The sequence below is a fragment of the Xiphophorus maculatus genome, chromosome 7 (assembly GCF_002775205.1).
Source record: "Xiphophorus maculatus strain JP 163 A chromosome 7, X_maculatus-5.0-male, whole genome shotgun sequence".
Taxonomy (NCBI): Eukaryota; Metazoa; Chordata; class Actinopteri; order Cyprinodontiformes; family Poeciliidae; genus Xiphophorus; species Xiphophorus maculatus.
The window spans coordinates 8,375,399-8,397,401 of NC_036449.1; the positions used below are offsets into that span (position 1 = coordinate 8,375,399).

The following is a 22,003-nucleotide window of genomic DNA, read 5'->3' on the forward strand; positions in this document are numbered from 1 at the left end:
TCCTAGCGATTTCAAAATATAAAAAAATATTTACGACAACATTCATCGTTACATTTGGAAACCGTTTCCATTCTGCCGCTTATTCCACACATCTCACTTAGACCGACCGGCTTGATTGATCTCTTCTATTTCTTTTTTTTTTTTTTTTAAACAGTATTTACAAGTTAAAATCAATCCACATCTTCATTCAGCTCCAGGGCAGGGATACCAGAGTGTGTGTTGCATAGATTGCACAGGAGATGAAAAGTTGGAGAGAAAAAAAAAAAAAAAAGATACAGAAAGAGCTTAAACATCCGATTATGGGGGGGGGGGGGAACAAAACACTGCATCATAATAACACACCATGAAACAAATGTGCTTCAGTTACATTTTTCATCCACGACAAAAGAACAATCTGAAGGAAAGTGAAGCTAGAAAACAAAACTTGTGTTTGCAGAGAAGGCGAGATGCAAAACGTTCTGAATTTTGGCAAAAATCTGAAAGTAAATGAAATTTTGATGAATGTCAGATCAACTGTAGTGTATAAAATGTGCATAATGTGCTGATTGCCAGCTGTAGGTTCACCAATCATCACTATTTTTGTCAGGTAGTCAAAAGAGAAAACAGACAATAAAGTAAACATAAAGCTTTTTTTTTTTCTTAATCTTTGATGTCTGAATTCGACGGAAAAAAGTCAACATAAATGAACTTTTTATGCTAATTTAAACATTAACATAAATGTCTCTGTCCTTCTTTCAAGGACAAAGAAGCTTTGATTGAATTCGGCATATCTTGTTTCTTAATTTTTGCTTTATTTTGTCGTTTATTATTAGACAGACGCGCTGTGCTGAACAAAGGTGTGTTTACAGATAGGGAAGACATTAAAGCCCCTGGAAGGACATGTTCGCTCATCAAATACCTCCTTCTACGTTCACGTCTTTTATAATGTGTTCAAATGAGAGAGTTATATGTTTAAAAAAAAGTGGGAAATGACTCAGGGAGTGTATACAAAGTTCATAAAGGTAACTCGAATTATAACAAAAGAAGAAAAAAAAAAACCATACAAGCCTGGTTGTTAATGTCAAACCTCAAAATAAAAGTTGGCACTTTCAAAAAAAAAAAGAGGTTAAAGTATGGATGGATGATTACTGAGGGTAGATGTGGGAGCTGAGGGTTTTTCAGGCGATTGTATTTGGTGTCCATGAATGCATCAAAGAGAAGGAAGGCCAGTGACTGGAATCGCTCGAGAAGCGAGAAACTACGGCCTGAATCCACCAAGACTCTTTACGACCGTGTCTAAAATCGGATCCAAATGGTAAAAAATAAGAAAAAATAAAATCTCGAGTTTAAAATCAGGAACCTGACGAGGCCACCGAGGAGCGAGGCGATGGATGGCAGTGGGAAAACTTTTACATGTAAAGAGAAACATTCAGTGGAGGACCTGCTCGTCTCCACACACTCCTGCAGGTAAAGGGGACGACGTCTGTGACAGAAGCTCATCAGTGCTGCACGAAACACGATTAAACTTACATTTCATTAAACCCGGCCAGAACCGGCATGCAGAAACCCTTTTCAATAAAAAACTGCGGGCTGGTATGAAATGGGTCTAGAAAGTCAGTAGAAAAGTGGCGTACAAATGTAATAAAAGATATGGCTTTAACAAGATGAAAAAGCCTTTTTTTTTCTTTCCTTTTCTTTCCTTTCTTAAAGGTAGGAGAGATGAAAATGTCAACAAAAAATTTTTTTTTCAGAGAAAAAGGCTTTACAGGCAGTTTTTCTCTGCTGCTCGGAGTTTGGAGAAAGAGAGAAAGCTAGTATGTGCAAAGAAACGCGTCCCACAGTAAAAAGACGAGAAGAAGTGACCGTATCAATCTGTTCTCGAGAGGTTCTCCATCGTTTAAAATAGAGATGCAACGAGAATTTTCAGCTCGATAGTTCCCAAAAAGTCACCAGCCAATTAGAAATGTTTTGGGTTTTTTTTTTTTTTTAACTGAAACCTAGACATTTTCAGTATAGAGTAAAGCTGGGAAGTAGAAGAAGCTATTAGCTAGCTAACTAGGGCTGCAGCAGAGAGAGCAAGACTTAAAGCGAAAAACGTCATGGCGAAAACAAGCTGTTATCATTTTGAGCCTTCAACCGCAATCAAATGAGTTTTAGAAATCTCAGAGTTTCTAAGAATCTACATACATATGCAATTAAACACTGCAGACTGCAGCTGTAGCGCTGCTAGCATGCTAACTGTAATAATTGTTAATAAAAAGATAGAAAAGACATTTTTAAAGCGCCTTTACAGCATCTGCTCTGTCACACAGTCACCTCTAAACCTTATGCAGCTAATTATATTAGAAGGATTGAGAAAAATATTTAAAATCATACTTGTCTTTTTTTTTTTCTAGTCTGTCAAAACTGATCCGCAAGAGACAAAACTGATATGACAGACTCCACAAAATCCAGAGATGAGAAATCAGCCCCAAAATTCAGATCGCTGCATCTCTATAATAAAAGTGCAGAAAATAAACCGTCAAGTAAATGAAGGGAGAACTTGGCAAAAGCTTCCAACACTGAACTGCAACTCAATTCAACCTTCGATGCTATAAGAAAGAAACAAAACAAAGCAAACAAAAAAAAAAAAAAAAAACGCTGATCAGAACTGGCTTCCTCACACACACGTTTAGATCTGGTACCTACCAACAAACTGAAGAAACAGTGGCTACGACACTAATTAAATCAATGTTAGTGTTTAAAACAAACAAAAAAAAAACCCAACATATATAGCAGCATGTTAATTTATGAGACAAAAACGTTCAGTCTGGCCTTTTATCAAGACACAAAGCAAAACTGTTAAAAACGGAATAGATGGCTTCTTGAACCCTCAATTTGTCGCTCACTTATTAAAAACAAAGAACTGAGAAGAGTGAATGCCTCAAGGGATTTTTTTAAACTAATTGCAAGTCAATTTAAAACTCTTAAAATAACAAAAAAAAAAAATAAAAATAAAAATAAAAAAGCGACTTCACACAGTGCGGTCTTTTCTGTCCCCGGCTGCTTTATGGCGACGGACTGATGAGTCAGTAATGGCCTGAAGAACTGGCGTCACCTTTGGAAAGGAGTCATTCATCAAAAAATAAACTTACACAATGGCACATGCCTACACCCACATGCTGCTGATATGTCAAGTAAATGGTGCAAATTAAAAGAAAAAAAAAAATCATACATAAAAATGGCATTTAATTACCTAACACTTTCCAGGACGTTCTGTAATTCCTTTACAGAAAAGAAAAAGAAAAGGAAAAACTCCACCTCTTTTTTTTCCACCAGTTTTTAGCTGTCGTTTCAAAACAATTAACTCTGATGATGTCACCAAGTCTGACCTGGTCTTTCCTTGACCAGGTCCTACACAGAAGATTAAACGCTTTGATGAAAGCTAAGACGGGCTTGATGTACAAATATTGATTTTTTTTTTAATATATATATATTTATACTTTCAATGTTTTCCCGCCAAGAAATATTTGGTGTTCTGCTTCCGTCTTGTTGTCTGTGCTACCTGAGAGCACGCTTCCTAACGAAAACATAAGGAGTGTGAACTAGCACCAGTATGTGCACCTACTTCCTTTACGATACCACGCCGTGGTGGGTTTATTTACAAGCTCCCAAATCTCAAGCGTTTAGCGAGACTTAATGTGCACAGAATGTAAATATAACCCATGATATGCACAAGCTCTTCTGTTAAAACAACAATTCCAGTCCTTCAGGTTTCCTATGCTAATTTTGGTAGAAAAATGCCACCGTTTTCCTCCTGTTTTTCTGTCTGCACCATTGCAGACTAATATTTCAGTGACAGAAAGTCTCAGTGCGCAAGTCTGGTGAAGGGAGAAATACGTTTTACAGCTTCAAATGAATAAAAAATAAAGACAAGAAAATCCAGGAGTCAAGTTTCAAAGGGTTTGTGTTTACCAATCTACTCCTCGGCCTTCTGGCTCCGAGGGAAAGGTAAAGTGACGGCGTGCTCTTGAGCCATGGCTGCCAGCTCTTTGAGGAACTCGCAGAAAATGACGGCGCAGTAGACGGCGTTTTTCACCCGCAGCGCCTCGGCTTGCTTCTCCAGCCCAGACGAGCCGCTGCCACCCCGGAACAAGGCGCTGTGCAGCGATTGGCCGCCGTCCCGGACGTGAGCGAGCGCCAGCTGAGCGGCGTGCCGAGCCCGCGTGGGGCTGTTGGTGTGTCGGAGGATCAGGTCTCCAAGCGACGGCTTTCGGCTTTTTACTGGGAAGTAGGAATGTCACAAGAAAATGTCATTGCAAAGTTTCTAAATGTTTCTCCTAATAAAAGTTGGATTTATTTTCGGCAGTTTGAACAGCATTCTGATCATTTGAGAACAAAATATTGACCTTGAGCTGCTTAAATAGTAGATTTTTTTCTTGCAAGTTCCACAAATCGCAAAACACAGAACTGAAATTGACGTTCATTTGTAATAATGCGATTTAAAGTAATTTCCACATTTTGCATTTGTATTAACATAGTACAGCTCTGTTTTTAAAACCTGCAATTCTTGCATTGCCAGACCTTTATTATTACCTTTATGTCGTTTAAAGAAAAATGTTAAATAAAACTTTAGATCGACATTTCAATGAGACACAGTTAATTAAAATTCTAATTCAAAAATATTTCATTAACCTTAAAGGGAAATTAAATAACGGACCAGACGTCCAGTTCAACCCAAGTCTGAAATTGTCTAAAACCCAAAGAGGAGTGAAATGTCCTCACTCAGTAAGTCAAAAACAAAAATACTGAGAAGTAACAGGTTACAGTATAATGCTTTAGGATATTTTCTGTTTTAAATTATTAAAACTTAAAGCAAGTCTGGCACCTGTTTTTAAAAGTAAACACTACTAATTCAGTTTCATGACATTCAAAACACAGTGCAAAGTTTATAAAGCAAATAAACCGCTTTTCCTGTTGGTTTTGTCACAATATGAGCGACTGGAACTGCACTAAAAACTATTAACTGAATTATCAACAAGTCATATCAAAACAGAGAACAAACAAGCTAGCACTAGCCAAACACTCTGCAGAAGAAGCAGATTATTGATAAGTGAGTGGCCATGTCTAGTCAAATGTGTCTTTAGAAACGTGGAAGAAAATATTTGTCACCATCAAGAAAAACAGATGCAGAGTACTCACTGTCACTGGTGGGTGAATTAACAAAAGCAGAATTAAAAAATCTCTACTGAGTTTGTATTGGGAACAAAAAAAAAACAAAACAAAAGACGACGCAACCTAAATATGTTTGTTTGAAAATAAAATGTTTCTAAGTAAATGAGAATACAAAGAACTTTAATCTGAAGTGTGATGATTCATTTTAACCTGAATGAACCAAACCGTTCTTCTTTCAGAAGAGCTCAGTCCCAACACGTCTCCAGTCCGCTTTCTGTGCTCACCTAGTGAATCAGAGCGCCGCAGTGGGGGAACTGCAGCAGCCATGTCGGTCCAGTCCACTTTCCCTCGAGCCACCAGGTACTGCTGGGCTTTCCTCAGCATGGCAGGGAAGTCTTCGTGAGAAGCTGCAAAAGCCTCAATGCGGTTCTTCACAGAACCTAAAACCTGAGGGCAGAAACAGAACAGAGAGCCTGAGCTGAAATGGATTCTCGAAATTTTATTTTGGTTGGTATTGTTTATAGATGTCACGATATGCCCAAACCGGTAGGCTACGATTGGAGACTTGAATCCAATCAAAGTAGGAACAGAGAGAAACTTCTACAAATTTGAATTAGAAGAAAATATGAGGGTGTAGTTGGACAACAATCCCTGGAAAGAACCTTATCTGAAGAACAAACAGATCTTCATTCAGTCAGGACTGCACAGAGCTGGGGTTCGGTTGAAGCTAGTAGGAGTTGGCGTACCTGGATCAGCGACTTGACGCTGGGCTGGAAGACCATGTTGGTGTTGAGCAGGAAGGAGCGTAGGAGGGGCTGAGGATAACAGGCCAACTGGGCTACGATGCCAGTGAGCAGGATGTTGACGTACAGCGAGTTTTGGAGCATGTTCTCCAGCTTGGCAAACAGAACCACCATGAATGGGCCTGCACAGAGGAGAACGAGAAAAGAAAACCAGAAACAAAAGGTTTTGAGTTAGAATGTGCGTTAAATTGTTCTTCCACTTATGGTTTCTGATTATAAAAACAAACTAGAGCTTTTTAATCCAGGTGAACATCTTGGGGATTCACTGACTATTGCGTGAACAGGAGGATGAACAGAAGCAAAGAGGATCCTGTGCAATCTGTTGGCTTCTGTAGCTGGGCAACCCTTTAAAGACGCTGTCTTAAAGCAGACGCGTATTTTCTCAGTGTGTATTCTGTTTCAGTAAGTAGCCTTTTCTGCCTCTGAAGGCTGTGGAGATGCTTTTTATTTTTCAAAGATGGAGAAATTGATCAGGTCTGACACAATTCGGAAAAATGTGTAAAAAAAACCTCAAGTTGCTCGGAAATGTGTGGTCACTGCTGGTTTGTCACTTCTACATCTAGTTTATTACAGCCATGTGTAGAGTCAACATCTGACAAAATTACACTTTGTGTAGCCTGGCTCCAAATCAAAAGACAGGAACACACGTAATTAGCTCTTTTTTTTTTTTTAACAACATTTTTTAGAGTTCTCTCAAAAACTTGCATTACATTTGGATGGAAATTGGATGAAAACATATTAGCCACTGATGAATTTTGAATGGATAATTATTGGCTTAGATTCCAAAGAAAGAACAAACACTGACTGACATATACTGAGAAAAACATGATTAAGATGAAGCTTAATTTAGGGGATTTTCTATTAATTTCACCCGTAGATTGAAAAAAATGACTAGGTGCAGCTTGCTAACAAGTGTAATAGAAACCAAGGGGAATTGCTCTTATTTAACAATGCACTCTATCAGACTGATGAACACCACCACCTCATAGACGGTTAAATAAACCTGTTGCGACAATGATACTTATTCAGTTCTCATCAGATTGTTGAAATGAGGAAAAGCTTCCATCTGAAGGTGAGTCATGCTAGTGTTTGCGGCTCATAGATTTGCTACAGAGGCTTGCAAACCTATTCACGCGCCTTTACTTTTTCTCTTTTTGTCACAGTAATACCTCAGACTTTACTGTATTTAATTCTTTAGACCAAAATAAAAAAGTTCACACATAAAAACGTGGCATTTGTTTGTATCTGGTAATTCAGGTGTAGATCTGGGAAGAAAAGCTAAAAACAAACTCTCAATTTAACAGTATGTTCTGGCCTCGACCGACGTTTATGGAATGTTGATCATTTTTGCAGAACTTTGAGTTTGAGTTGGTTAGTCTCAAAAAATCTTAGTTATTGTTATACTGGGACAAAGGAGAATGGATATTTTGCAAGTAACTGTAAATGCCTCTTAAATGCTACTTTAGTTTGCTTCTATATTTTTCTACTGTAAAATCCTTGATAAATGATTTATAATTAAACATACCATGTTCAGAAAGTGCACACAGATGAAGGAAGATAAACAATACCAAGGGGGAAGCAATATTATTAGAAGGGGAAAAACATATTTGGTAATAAATACAGACAGCTAAAGTGTTTTCCAGCCTAAAATCTGCTCAGATTTAAGTAATAAAAATACAACTAAGAACATTACTTGCCACAGAATAATTTACCAGTGTATGGCTGCGAGGCAGGCTGGTTAAGTGGTCTAGCAGGACTGCAGACTCCCACCTCGGGCCCCTCCCCTTTGACATCACCAGTCAGTTTCGCGTTCAGAGCGGTGGAAAGCTGTTCGTCCTCCTGCTGCTCGGCGGACAGCGATTCTGCAGCGGCGTCAGACTGCAGGGAGGCGGCTTGGCTTCGCTCCTTCACCCGGTCCTCCAGCTCCCGCAGCTCCTGGGTGAAGGCCTCGATGCTGATGCCCTGACCGTTGGCGTCTCCGGGGAGCTGCTGGGGGTCGTCCGGCGCCTGTTCCAGCAGTTCTTCGATGAGCCGCTCCACAGATTGTTGCAACTGTTGGTTGGTTTCTGGGAGATCTGAGGATATGCTGTGCTGCCCTGAGATGGCCAGCGGTTTGGTATCGGGGGCAGGAAACTGTAGAGATTTCACGTCGCTGCTGTTCCTGTAGCTGAAAATCGACTGGGGGACGGCGGCGTGACTGTGGGAGGAGTAAGAGATGGGAGAACCGTTCTGGTTGGCGTTCTCATCCAAGAACTGCTGCTCCCCCAAGTCTCTTTTCACTTTTTTCACTTCTAGTCCTCTATCCCGGCTGTCCGAACAACCGTCCGCCTGCGCGATTGTCCCGTTATACATCGGCTGGTAACTCACAGTGATGGTGGACGTGGAAATGTGCTGACTTGGGGAGGAGGTGGAGTGTGAAGCCGACAGAGCGGAGGCAGCAGACGAAGAGGGGACGAGCGGCGGCACCGGTTTAGGAAGCAGTTCCTCCGTTTGAAGGGTGCGCTTCTTGGAGCGGGGCGTGAGACTGATGCAGTTGTTTTTGCCTATTGTGACGTCCCACTCACCGCTGTCTCGGTCCGAACTGCTCCAGTCTGACCGCGCCGCCGCCACAACGGCAGCCCTCTGCTGGCCCAGAGGAGTGCCACCACTTCCTCCGTGCTGGAAGGAGAAATGCTCTGGGAACATGGCTATGGAGGCGTTGGAGGTGGGGGGAGGTGGAGGCGGAGGGGCTGCGTTCGGGGAAGGGTTTTCTCCGTCGTAAGGCGCGGACCAATCACGGCAGGACCAGGAGCAATGCTCGATTTCCCGACGCGCATCCTTGAGGTACTCCAGGTACCCCGCGTCCCACTCCAGACACTCTGTGTGGGTTTGCTGCTGGTGCATGGGACTGTCCGGGGACAGAGCGTGGGACCCGGATGGACCAGGGTGCAGCGGATCCACGGCGGGAAGGTTAGATGTGCCCCCTCCTCCCAATCCGCCGCCGCTGCTGCTCTGCTGCCGCATGAAGAACGACAAGCGGGACGGGGTGCTGGGTCTGGGTGGAGCTGGAGCTTCAGTGCTTGGATTGTTCATGACTGTGGATGACACAAGAAACCCCAAAAACATTCACATCAATTGAAAAATATTATCTTTAAAAGAACAAACTCCAACTTGCCAAAATCTGAAGCTAGAGTTTGGGTGTCCAGGCAAATTTTTTTTTTTCTATTTTGTTCCTGATGTTTCATGACATAAATCAGTCATTACCAGGGAATCCGCAGGTCAAATTTAAGACCTTTGTAACCGTTTACATAATGAATGAAATTTAAGACTGGCATCATAGAACAATTTTGGCAGAATTTGCCAAAAGGTTTTGCACGTAGCTTCGCATAGGTTGGAAACAGAATGAGTAAATGGCAAAGGCGAACGTTGTCAAGGCAACTGATGAAAAATGTACACTGTACCCACGACAGACACAAAAAAGCTAACAAGATTTGCAGCTCATTAGCGGTAGCCTAATCCTCCTTGAGTCACAGAATACAATGGAGACGCCTGCGTACGACTCAAACTTTTGCCTGACAGAAAAATCCAGCAAGAAAAAAAAAAACTCTATACAATATATGTAAAATATGAGTTTAAATAGTCCTGTCATGACAAAATATAAGACCTGTGATTAACGTATTTAAGCCTTATATATTTTTTATGAATTCAAGACAACTTAATGCCTTAATTTTAGATGCACAAAATACTTTTTAACTCCTTTTAAGGATGTGCAGACACCCTGCATTTGTGTATGAGGAAATACAGAATCTTAACCTTTAAACCAACCCTTACAGACTACTTCACTGTGTCAAGGTAACAACCACTTTATTAAACTGTAATTTAGTTCCTTTGCAATCAATCCCGGTGAAGCAGATCCAAATCGCTTTCCTCTTTCCTTTTCCCCCAGATGGTCGTCACTCACCTTTGCCCCAGAATGGATTGTCGTCGTCGCGATCGGTGGAGCTCGATGCGTTCAGCCGACAGCACTCCGGGATCAGCGACAGGAACTTGTTCGCCGACTTTCCGTACATGTCCGTCTCCCTGATGGCACGACGCTGACTCAGCATTACATGGGTGCAGGGCAGGAGATACCTGGGAGAAAAACAGACACATGGAGTTTTGCTAAGTTTTTTTCATTATTATTATTATGATTAGTTCTTAGTCTACACACTGAAAATACACAATACCCCCTGAAAGGTTTTGTCATATATTTATATATATTTGACATATTTTTGCAAAGGTAGCTCATAATTGTGAAGTAAAATAAAAAGGATGAATGGTTTTCTAGAGTTTTTATACATAAAAATCTGAAAATGTGACACACATTTGTAGTTTCTCAAACTTTACTCTGACACAAATAAAAATCCATTGAAGCCACTTCCTTTCCAAAGTCAACTAATTACTGAACAGTCCAAAGAGTTGTGAAGGCTTTAGAAGTTTGTTAGAGGTTATGAAATAAACAGCACGATAAAACCAGAGGAACAAAGTACACAGGTCAGGAATAAAGTTGTGGAAAAGTTTCAAAAAAGTGGAAACTTTATTCCACAATAAAGTTGTGGAAAAGTTTCAAACCAGCAACTTTGGGCTTGTCAATCGCATAAAAAACATTAAAGTTTATGATCGTAACATGAAAAGAAAAGTGAGAAAACTAAGGGGTGTAAATGCTTTTGCAAAGTGCTGTATGTAGACTTCAGCAACTCCATTTCTTGTTCTTATAAAAATCTACATATATATGTATATATGGTTATAACCACACTTTCCAAGGTCCTATCAACCATTCTATTTATGATAACAGACTGGTTACGGAGAAGAGAAAGATGCTCTGTAAGCACTATGAGGAAACATTTCTGCACTGAGCTGAATAATTTCACACTGCTCATAAGACTGTCGCTGCGTATGATTTGTTAAATCTTTATTCCATTTTAAGCTGCAGACACAGCACTGAAGTTAGCATGTGACTCACACCTGCTGATTTGGTGGAAAACTAAAGGGCTAGTTCCCTTTTTTTTTTTTAAGGAATCTTAACTGCATTTTATCATCTTAAGTTCAAAATTTATGTTACTGACTACATGTTTTAGTAAAACATATTTCTTATGTATGCAGCTTTTACTCTTTCATTAGAAAACGCTAAAAGGTTCTCTGCTAGAAAAGCACAATACCTAGAGAAGTTGAGCCTGGACTGAATTTTTGAGAAATAATTTATTTCACCTTTCTTTCCATACGTGACTTCTGAATCATAAAAGGTTTTCTGCTCATATAAGAGAATTCACCCACAGTATCAACGCTCGGGAAAACTCGGGAAATACCTGAGAACAAGCTGCAGCATGATGTCCTCACAATGCAGGGACAGGAGAGTCCTGAACAGACTCAATGAGACCATGCAAAGCTGCAACAATAAAGAAACAGTCATACACAGGAGATCCATTCTTTTTTGTTTTACACTATTACAGCAGAAAAGTTTTTAAAAATTCTGACTAGAAATTTAAAATAATGTTAATAACGTATCCAACCTCTGTAGACACCAGACTTGCTTTAGATTTTAAATAAATAACTCTGACACTCATGCAGGATGATGAAATCATATCCCATTAATAGTTTCCCAAATATTTATTGATCTAAACATTTCTTTTCTAGCCCAGAACTCGTGAGTCGGTGCGAGCATTTCAACTGAGATACATTTCTGAATATAAACATCCAACACAAAAGTAGGTTCTTGCAGCAAACACGAAGAGATTTAGTTTTCTTTTTTCGTTGTTGTTGTCATAGCCCAGAAGCTTCGCTTTTCTGCTGTCAGATTTTGCCCTCAGCCCACTCAGCGCCCACACAACCGTGTTCATTTTAAAGCCTCAAGGCTCTTTCATAAACAGATGCACATGTATACAGACCCTTGAATTGCTGCTTATGCGCGTGAGCAGCGTGTCCAGGATGGTGTCATTGTCATGGCGATGCAGCAGGATGAAGCGCAGGAAGGTTTTGAGGAGCGATGTTTCCGTTATGCTGCGCAAGAAAAGATCCAGGTAGGCGGTGCTGGCGATCATCTCGTCCACCGACGACTGCAGACACACAGGCGCGCGCAAAAACGCAGTTTAAAGAGGAACAATGTGACGAATCTTCCCGCCGAGGAGAATTTAGCAGAGGACAATTTCTTCGGTGGGAAGTAATTACTGATTCATCGTCTGACTCATCAACACCAATTGAAGAAAATTAAATTCTAAACCTCCACGTTTTTTGTCAGTTCATCTCAAAACACAAGAACATCAGCGAGTCGTTAAACAAAGTGGAAAGAATGTGGATTTCATCTCTCCTAAATGTTCTGGACTCCAGCAGGCAGACTTTAAAAACATTACACAAAACTATTTCTAAACCAGAAACAGAGTTCAGTTTCCAACCTTGTGCAGGGCGGGGCCCATGACGGGGACGAGGAAGCCGTTGTGGAGGTAATCCAGGAGCTGAGAGCGGACCAGGGGGTGTGCCACCTGCACCACGGCGTTGCAGAACTCCAAGGAGTTCATGAAAAGCACGAGAGACGACACGCCCATCCAGTCCTCCCGCCGCAGAGAATGCCAGTCGTCTCCACGGACCTCGATTTTCCTGGGCAGAGAGGAGTAGAGGGCGCTGAGCCCCGTCGCCAACACCTGCAGGAACGCAGAGAGATTCAGGTTAATAATCGATTACGAGTTAGTTTGAACGAAAGAAGCTTGAAAACTTCTGGTTACTAAACCATTTATAAACCTAAACAATACAAACAATTACTCAAAAAAAAAATTAGGAAATAATCCTTAATGTTACATAAAATTAATATATCACTTGTAGGGACATCCATGTGCATTTTAAAGTACAGAACAGAGCTCCTTGTCACTGCGTTTTCAGAGTCACAGTCTCTCATTAAACTCAATTTGTAATTACTGTCCTGCAATTTGCTCAGGCAATTTTTAAAAATGATGAGCTACTTTCATCTGTACAGTTTGCCTTTTTGTTCACCCTTCCCACTGAAGTTGATGCACAAAAAAAAATAAAAACTATAAGCTGCGGCAACTCCAGGTCAAATAGTCTGCAGACGGCTGTAGCTAACTAGACGAGTGTTGAAAAGTGTGTTGCTCATAATTAATTTGTGATTTAATTGGATTTTACTTCATTACTTCTTCCCACGGGGACAGGTTGGTTTAGGTAACTTTCTCTTAACAGCATTTTTTTGTTGAAGTGTCAAAACAAAAGTAAAAACAGAAGAAATGTGTAAGAAGAAAAACCCTTCCTCAGCACTTAGGTTGAACCACAGTACTAATGCAGGACATGTGATTTCAGTGAACTGTAAAGGTAATGAATTTTAATCACATACATCAATTTTAATGATTTAGTGATACTTTCTGAAATTAAATAAGATCAAAATATGGGGAAAAATAATCCTCTGTTTAGACAAAATAATTAAAGCTATTTGTATTAATATGTCCTAGGTAAGATCATAGTGTGTGTGTATGTTTATTTAATTTTTTGAACACACACCAAGCCGTCTACATCCTGTCAATAACAGCCTAGATGCATATTCGTGTCTTAAAGTAGGCCTTGAATGAGTAAAAGTGGTATTACGTGAAACACAAATTCTATATTGCATCATAAATGTTGAGTGACAACTTGTAAAACATAAATGTTAAACCTGTGTATGAACACTTTATGCTTCTGGATCATTTAACATTTTTAAACCAATTAAATTTTAAAACTCAAACTATGATGTCAGAGAAATACAAACAATAAATATCTAGAAACATTAGTTCACAAAATTACAAAAAAAATGATGTCTAGAAGAGGAGAAAAGGCCAGTTATGGATGCAGAGGGAAGGTGCTGCAATGACTCGATAACAGACATCTCCTTTGAAAATGGCATGCAAAGCTGAAAGTAATGGGTTAGCACGCAAAGACAGAAAAAAACAGCGCAAGTCAGGCGTTGGGTCCTCCATGTTTCCTCCACTGGACCTTTCCAGAAGTAAGTAGGTCATCTTGAAACTGCTGGGAGGACAGTGAGCAGAAATAGCTGAACCAGCTCACTGCCACCATAGTTCACAGAAAAAGTCAAAAGATGGAAGTAGTGACCACTCCTTTGAATCTCGCATAAAAGCGCCACACTGTTTTGATTCTACAGGGAAGGTTTATCTCACAATGGCTTACCACAGTTTAGAATAACTGCCCTGAAAAGTAAACATGCAAATTCTCACTGAAAAAAAAATCATTAGGACTTTAGCAACTCTTTATTCTCATCTGGTGGCAGCTAAAGGGAATTGCAAGAAGGCGTGCAGATTTTTTTGTTGGCTGATTTTTTAAAAAGTAAATATTTTAATAATAAATCAGCTGAATCTGCCTTTTTTAGTGGTAAACTCCAAAATAGTGACATCTCCTAAACTGATTTCTTATCCAGAAACGCTAGAAAAACTGAAGCGTTCACTGAAAAAGATTGACAAAAATCAAACAAAAATACAATAAACCCACATGCACATCATAAGGAACCCTTTTATGAGATATTCCTCTTAACATGCAAGCGTTTCTTTGAGTGTAGAGACTATTTTGTGAGATGGTCACAGGAAACTATGTGATAGGATGTAGATAAGGGTGGCTGATCTGTCAGAGTGCATAGTCATCTTCTTCTGCAGCCATTATCACGCATCATCACTAATGCATTAGAGTTCCAGAGCCCACATCCTCCTCTTTCTGAAGAGCAAGAGTCAGACAGCAAGCCAGGGTCTCGCTTTTGGAGCTGTACTCAGCTGCTATATTAATAAAGAGGTCAGCTTCTGTTCCCTATACATCACTTTGACGCAAGAAGTCAAAATGGCAATATGTTTATCAGCACGATGCTGTATTACATAGTAGAACCTCAGCAAAACCAAAAAAGATATTACCAGTCAGTTTGAAATCATCCATAAAAACACAAACTTCCTCCATATAAGAATTTTGATATTAAGCTTTAATCTTTCTAAATGTTTTGTTTTGTTTTTTATTTTTTTGAAAAAAAGAAGCCTGGCACTAAAACAAAAACAAATGTTGAGGTTTACCGGGCAGAAATAGGAGTTTTCGGCAATGTGTCGCGCCACTGCCTCGTGACTGGCCGAGGCCGCCATCACCAGCAGCAGCGCGTCTCGGGCCTGCTGGCCAATGGCTCCGTCCCGGTGGATGAACGGCACGAGGAGGGAGAAGATGAGCAGGTTGGTGGAGCCCTGTTGGGCCGGCGCAGCCTGGAACAGCATCTCTAGGACCACCGGCTGCCGGGCCATGGTCACGCAAACCTGTTGTAGATTCAAAAAAGTGAAAAAAAAATTAAACTAATAAAAACACAAAGGTTTCAATGAAGTTCAAAGCAAGCATTTAACAAGAATAAAATATTATAGATGACCAATTATGCTTCCTTGAGGAGGTTAATATAGGTCTATGGGCTACACAAACATGATAAAAATTTTTTTGCAAAGTATGATTCTTGGGTTGTGATATTTCAGTCTGTCTATCTCCTTTCAGAAGATATTTTAGGGCTCTTGTCACTTTAAATCCACATAAGCCACGCCTACCAACTCAACGTTTACACTCGCAGGTGAAAATAGCTGCAAACAGACGTAAAATTATACAACTGAACAGCTTTGAAAAGCATTAGTAGAGCCTCCTGCAGCAAGTGGTTTCTGGACGGCAAGTCAACATCAAAACACTTGTCTTTTCCAGCAGCTATTGTACAGCGCACACAGCTGTAAAACCAGCCGACTACACATGCTGGAGCTCTGCTTGGGTTGCTAGGTGATGAGTTGGGCTTTGCTGGGGTTGCTGAGTGAGGGACAGTGCCTGCTGATTTGTGACATTACATTCGGGAGGGTTTTTGAAAAGGCTCATTTTCCACACGTCAAAAAACAACTTATTGACAAAATACAGCTGTGTGTGTGTTTTTTTTTAAGAACTTAATCTATTTTTAGAAGCTTTAGAAACTCAAATGGAGGTAAAACACTTTAATTTGAGCAACAAAAAAAAACAACAACTCAAAAACACAGTTATGAAGTATACCAAAGATTTATTTCTTTTTGTGTACCTGATTAAGCAGCAGTACTAGGCTGTTCTCCAAGGCCGGGGGACAGCCGAGTTCTGGGTCGGCGCATGCTCCCAGCAGCCTCAGCAGGGGGTGGAGAACAGCTGTGTGCTGCAGCAGAGGCTGCTGGGACTGGCCGATGAGCATCTCGAACAGTTTGAGCAGGGCCCCCTGGCTGTCCGGGTCCAGGCCGCGCCAGAGGTGCCATTGAACCAGGCGCTCCAGGATGTTCTCCGTGACGACCAGCTCCAGGATGGGGCCCATGGGCGCCACGCAAGAGCCGCCCTCTGTGCTCTCGGCGGGACGCTCCTCCGCCAGCAGACACAACATCTGGTCGGTGTTGTTTCGCACCGCAGTCAGGTCGTCGCTGGAGGATGACGTTTCTCGCTGATCCAAAACCCAAGAGACCTGAAGAAAGAAAAAATTACGTTACAAGGATGATATCCTTATAAAGCTCCTTGTATCCTTGAAATCGTTTTTTAAAGACATACAGCTCTTGGATTACTCCCAAGTTCAAAAATCACATAAATATGCAACTACAAAACATGCAACATGAAAAAATTTGTAAAATGTGGAAATATTTCCACTAGTCTGTATGTTTAGATTTGGTCCAGCACACTTAAACTGAGTGGATAACTCTTTACTGTGAACAAAAATCAAGGTAAAGAACAAGATTATTATTAAACTGAGAAGTTGACTGCCGAACAGTTAGGCCTTTCAGTTCCTGAAGATTGAAGGAAATGGGATGGACACAACAACAAAACCAAGGACAGCTGCAGTCAAGGCCAGCTGAGCCACTAAATAGTAAGGTGAATTGCTGCCTTCAACACATTTCCTCTGATTCGAATGCAACTAACCTCCCATTAGAGCAGGCTTCTCAAACTCCAGTCCTCGAGGGCCACTGTCCTGCAGTTTTTAGATGTGCCACAGGTACAAAACACTGGAATGAAATGGTTTAATTACCTCCTCCTTGTGTAGATCAGTTCTCCAGAGCCTTAATGACCTAATTATTCTATTCAGGTGTGGTGCAACAGAGGCACATCTAAAAGTCGCAGGACAGCGGCCCTCGAGGACTGGAGTTTGAGACCCCTGCATTAGAGCTTAATGTGGGTTCTTAATTCTGTTCCAAAAAACCCACAGTCCGCCATATTTTATATGAATCTCTGCTCCAGCACAAATGACTGCATTAACTCCTTAGAATGGCATCAGGTGCAACAAAAGTCTGTTAATCATCTATTAAAACATACAGGACATGGGGTTAATAACCTGGATGGAGAATCACAGGTTTGGAGAACACAGTCAGCATTTTAAAATGAAAGACTTTGATACTAAAGTTCTTTCAGTGAGCTAAAAAAAACAGGCCATTAACTGGTATCAAGATATACTAAGGTTTTAAAATGTTTTAGTTAACATCTTACAACTTTTAGGCTACGTTTACTCGCGAGTGCTGTCAGGGAGCTACTGGTATTTTTGGATGTTAATGGATGAAATTACTAATACATACTATAAGAAGTATTTAACAGCAGTCTGACACAATCATTCAAAGATAGACAATAAAGCAGCATTTGAAGTGTTAAATGTAACAAGAGGTTTCACAACATTATCACAAACAAGTGTGATGTGCAGTCACCATGAGTCGACACAACGACCAGGGTTTGGTTAGCCAACATGACAAGTCGGAACAACTGCGTCAGTGGTGAAGCTGCACATGTGCAGAAACTGAGATGAGTTAACACACAGCCAGCAACCAAACATACAAAACAGGGCAGATGTTCGCCCACACAACCAACGTCTACTTATTGTCTTCTCGTTGTAACCACTGCTCACACTGTCATGTCGGAGGGAGAAGAGATTATTTTTAAAAGTTTGCAACATCAGCACCACAGCTACATCTTCTGAAAACAATTTTTTGTTGAACAAAAAAGCATCCCGTTGAGAGTCCGGTTGAAAGAGCAAACATCCAACAAAACAGTCTAATGCTGCCTCCAAGCCATTTAACCCATCAGGAGGAGGCAGCGCTGTGGAAGCCGTAACGCTTTTTATCCAGGGACTGGACATGAGCCAATCTGGCTCCTTACATTAGCACTGGCACGGTCCATCTAAAGTGTTAAAATCTACACTTCCTTATTGGTCAGATCCATAAAAGCACTGACAGACTGTAAGATGTATAGCCGTCTTAGCTATACAAATAGACCGACAGTGTCAGTAGCTAGAGGCATAAGCAAACATGCAGTTTGATTAATTAAACAGATAATATAAGCTTGTTATAGTTGTTGATCTATAAATACAATAGCAGAGTGGCAACATCTAACTCTGAAAAACAGGGAATTGAAAACAAGAACTAAATTCAATGTCTGTGTTGCCCTGGGATTAGTGTTTGTACTCAAGATTATCATACAGTGACAATATCACACTGGCCTATGCCTAAGCACAAACTAATGGTGGAACTTAGCTTATGCTAACTAAGTTCCACCATTAATTAAATCTAGTTAATTGCAGCATCTGTAATTAATTAATCGAATTGAATCGGTTAAAGTCCTGCTCATTTAAATAAGCATTTATTGAATTTTATTTAAACAAGCAAATCCTTGAAAATGTACAATATGCATTTGTAAACATTTTATTTGGACTTTATTATTTTATTATCTATTTTCCAAACTACTACTTCAGATGTGACCCAGATCATTTGTAATAAAGATGTTTTTTCCCCAATTAGGAGAGTAGATTTAGTGCATAAATTAGCTGAGTAGCAACCACGGCTGCAACCATCAGTAACAGGAAGCCAGTCTTTTCTTTTCACAAATTATATTCACCAAATTAGGTTCAGTCTGGGTTCATTTTTGACTTGTATCTCAAAAATGTCTTCCAGCAAAGTAAATAAACAGAACTGTGAGCGTATGGCGTCGCAAAGCAGCGAACCTGTCTCCAGTGGTTCTCAAACACCATCAGGCAGGTCTCCGGGTCCGCAGTGCACGGGCTGGAGGGGGCGGCGGAGGCAACGGCGCTGCGGCCGGACCGTGGGTTCAACCTGCTAAGCCAGCTCATTCCGAACCCAGCGGGAGGCAGGTGAAAGGTCTCACAGACTCAAACACCAGTGAGGGATGGGGGGGGAAAGAAAACAAAACAAACAAAAAAAAAAGCAAAAAGGGAACTTCTGAGTCCAGAAAACAAAAGCGCCCAGGACAGAAAGCAAGAGCTCAGGAGGGGAACTAAAGGAAAAGATATGGACAAAGATAAAGGAAAAAAGAAAGGGAGGAGGGACGGAGAGGGGAGGAGAGGCGATCCCAATCAGAGAAAAAGGACGACGCTTGAACGAGCTGTCACTGCCGATCAGCCAACTCCAAAGGGAAGGGTGTTGCTGATTTAGAAACTTTGCTTTCTTGTCCTCCGGGTGGACGCTGTCATCCAGTCTGAAGCCAACACCACTCCATAGCCGGTCAGGACGGGTACACCTCTCTGTGAAGACAAACAGAGAAACGACTCCTTACTTTAAATCTACAGCTTTTCTGTACCACAAATTGATGATGAACAAACAACCACCATAACTAGGGTAATGTAACAATTTGTACTTAACTAGAACTAAAATTCCTTATTATGCACACATTGCTCCACTACATATCTGCAAAAACTGGAACAAAGGATGTCAATAGAATAATTTTTTGTCCATTACAAATTAATTTCTCTGCAAAAACCTCAGAAAATAAATGTCCTAATTTCTATATTGTCAGATTTCTTGCAAGCCGCCCATCAAAAGGAAAAGAAAAAGACAAAAACAATTCAAGTATGTAGAAAAATCACCTTTTTTCCCCCCCAACAAATATAAGTAAGCCTCTGCAGTACGCTGTTACCAGGGAAACTGTTTCAGTCCTCTAGTAGAAAAAACTACAAGTCCCGCTCATGTTTACTGTGGACCTGGGAGGCTACTGGCAAGAGAAGCAAGCAAATAAACAAGTGTTCATGCTTTAAGTGACAAACTCATTCATACTGTTGCATCCTTTCTCTTCACAAGCTTACAATTAAAAAGAAAATGTGATATATATTTCAGATATTTAACAACTTTACATTTAATAATCAATACTAAGTGTAAAAGACAAATCTATAACGTTGGATACCAAATTTGTGTTGTACTTTCAAAGCTTAGTTGTTCAAAGAGTAACAAGTTTAACTATAAGACAAAAGGAAGTAGAACTAAAAAAAAACCTGCGATTTCCAGATATAAGAAAGCCAGTTCAGTTCACACAAATTTAACCACATCACAAACCAAACTTATTATGAACATTTGGTTACAGGTGAGTTCAGTGCTGCCACCTGCTGCTCCTCCGCCCCGATGCGCAGCAGGACGCTCCGCTGACTCAGCAGCGGCTCTCTCTGCGGGATGAACCGACATTCAGACGGCGGCAGAGATCGCCTCCATCAGATCCTCAGAATGAAGCTTAGACTTAGTTTCCAGATGTTGTCAGACAGTATTTTTATAAGAGCGTAAAAGTGCCAGGTTAGTAGCTTCAATACGCAGGGTGACGCTGATCAGTTGGATGGATGAAAAAGCCCGACATCATGATGCATTGTGGCACATTACTCCAATAGACTTTTTTAAAGAATGTTTTTGTCACTAGTTGCCTTTATTTGACAGCAATCCGACAGGAAGGGGGGAGAGATACATGGGCCAAGTGAACAGAGGATGGCAGTCATACTCCAGTCTGCCACGGTCTACAGTCTCTACATACAGACATCCGCTAGCCTTTGCTGGAATTTTCTCTTTGGTAAATTATTTACATTTTTATACAATCTGAAGCTGTTTGACGAACTCACCTGGTTCATCTTTCATTTTATCGGAAAAATTTGTTTCGTCACGTCATTGCGACTAGTCGACTGGCCCCGTAAAAAGTCATTTCAGAGTAAAGAATCAACTAGTCGACTAGTTGGTGCAAGCCCTAATTTAGCTCCATCAGTACTGACTAGCTTCAATGTCCCTGTTAAAGAAAAGCATAGGCACCATGTGTACGATGTGTTTTCTCAATATGCTGCCATTATGTCCAGGATAACACTTGGTTGCACTTGACTTAATGCAGGAATATCATAGTAAAAGGGGCAGCACACAAACAAGTGTAACATTTTTCATTAGTTCAAAATCATGTGTCCTTTGACTTCACAGTTATGCATGATGCTGTGTTGGGCTATCACAAAAATACACTGAAGTTTGTGGCTGAAACATGGCAACAGTTTAAAAAGTTGAAGAGGTCTGAATATACTAAAAAAACATCCTTAATCCATCAAATTGTACATTTAGGAAACCATTTGACTTGTGCTTGAACAAAAGGATCCATTATAGGAAACCACCCTAATGAGTCAGTAAGCTAATATGTTCGGTGTTACAATAAGAAATGTCATCATTACAAAGATTTGTAACATGCTCCTCATTTCCACATGACATGGATAAATGACTCATGATTTCCACTTGGGATCAGACACAAGAAAAAATAAAACCTCCATCCAGAACTTTCTTTATTTTCTCTCAGTAGCTACACACAAGTGGTTCTGAAAAGAAGCTAGGTCACTGTTTATCCTTTTGTTTTTCCGTTTAATGATTAACCACTCCTTATTTTAATAAGGTCAGCATATGAGTTCGTGCAGAGAGCTAAGGATATGAATGGGAGGAAAACACACAAAAAAAACCTCAGGAATACTGTTTGACTAAGATTTGTCCTCAATATTTATGTAAATTCAGTCAGAAAACCTGAAGTACTTTCAACGAAAATACCCTAAGCTCGACATGCAGATTTCAGCGCTGCAGCACACACGGAAATTCAAAGTTTCTTTAACTTTCAGGTCACACACAGCATCATAACAGCACTCATAAAACGAGTTCAAAGTGCAACTGCAGATACCACTGAAGGGAGGCGGCGTTCCTAAAGACCTGAGCCGAATATCAGTGATCAAGCTCACCATTCTTTAGGCTTGAGTATTTCCACCTCTTGTAGCAGATCAAACTCTTAAAATA

General features: G+C 40.5%; 1 protein-coding gene across 4 annotated transcripts in view; it reads right to left on the reverse strand.

The window, feature by feature from the left end:
- fam160a2 (family with sequence similarity 160 member A2) overlaps nt 1-22,003 on the reverse strand; it is a 24,585-nt gene continuing 2,582 nt past the window's right edge. For 2 of the 4 annotated variants that reach the window (XM_005803000.2, XM_023337210.1), the window contains exons 2-12: nt 18,925-19,461; nt 16,009-16,413; nt 14,996-15,226; nt 12,344-12,589; nt 11,840-12,007; nt 11,261-11,340; nt 9,877-10,046; nt 7,649-9,010; nt 5,880-6,058; nt 5,418-5,580; nt 1-4,242 (exon numbers count right to left, since the gene is read on the reverse strand). In XM_005803000.2, coding sequence (XP_005803057.1) covers nt 3,938-4,242; nt 5,418-5,580; nt 5,880-6,058; nt 7,649-9,010; nt 9,877-10,046; nt 11,261-11,340; nt 11,840-12,007; nt 12,344-12,589; nt 14,996-15,226; nt 16,009-16,413; nt 18,925-19,050 — 3,435 coding nt within the window. In that variant the 5' untranslated portion in view covers nt 19,051-19,461 and the 3' untranslated portion in view covers nt 1-3,937. Of the gene's footprint in view, nt 4,243-5,417; nt 5,581-5,879; nt 6,059-7,648; nt 9,011-9,876; nt 10,047-11,260; nt 11,341-11,839; nt 12,008-12,343; nt 12,590-14,995; nt 15,227-16,008; nt 16,414-16,862; nt 16,895-18,924; nt 19,462-20,313; nt 20,360-22,003 lie in introns of those variants that run through there. The other 2 variants (XM_023337211.1, XM_023337212.1) reach the window with 2 other exon arrangements.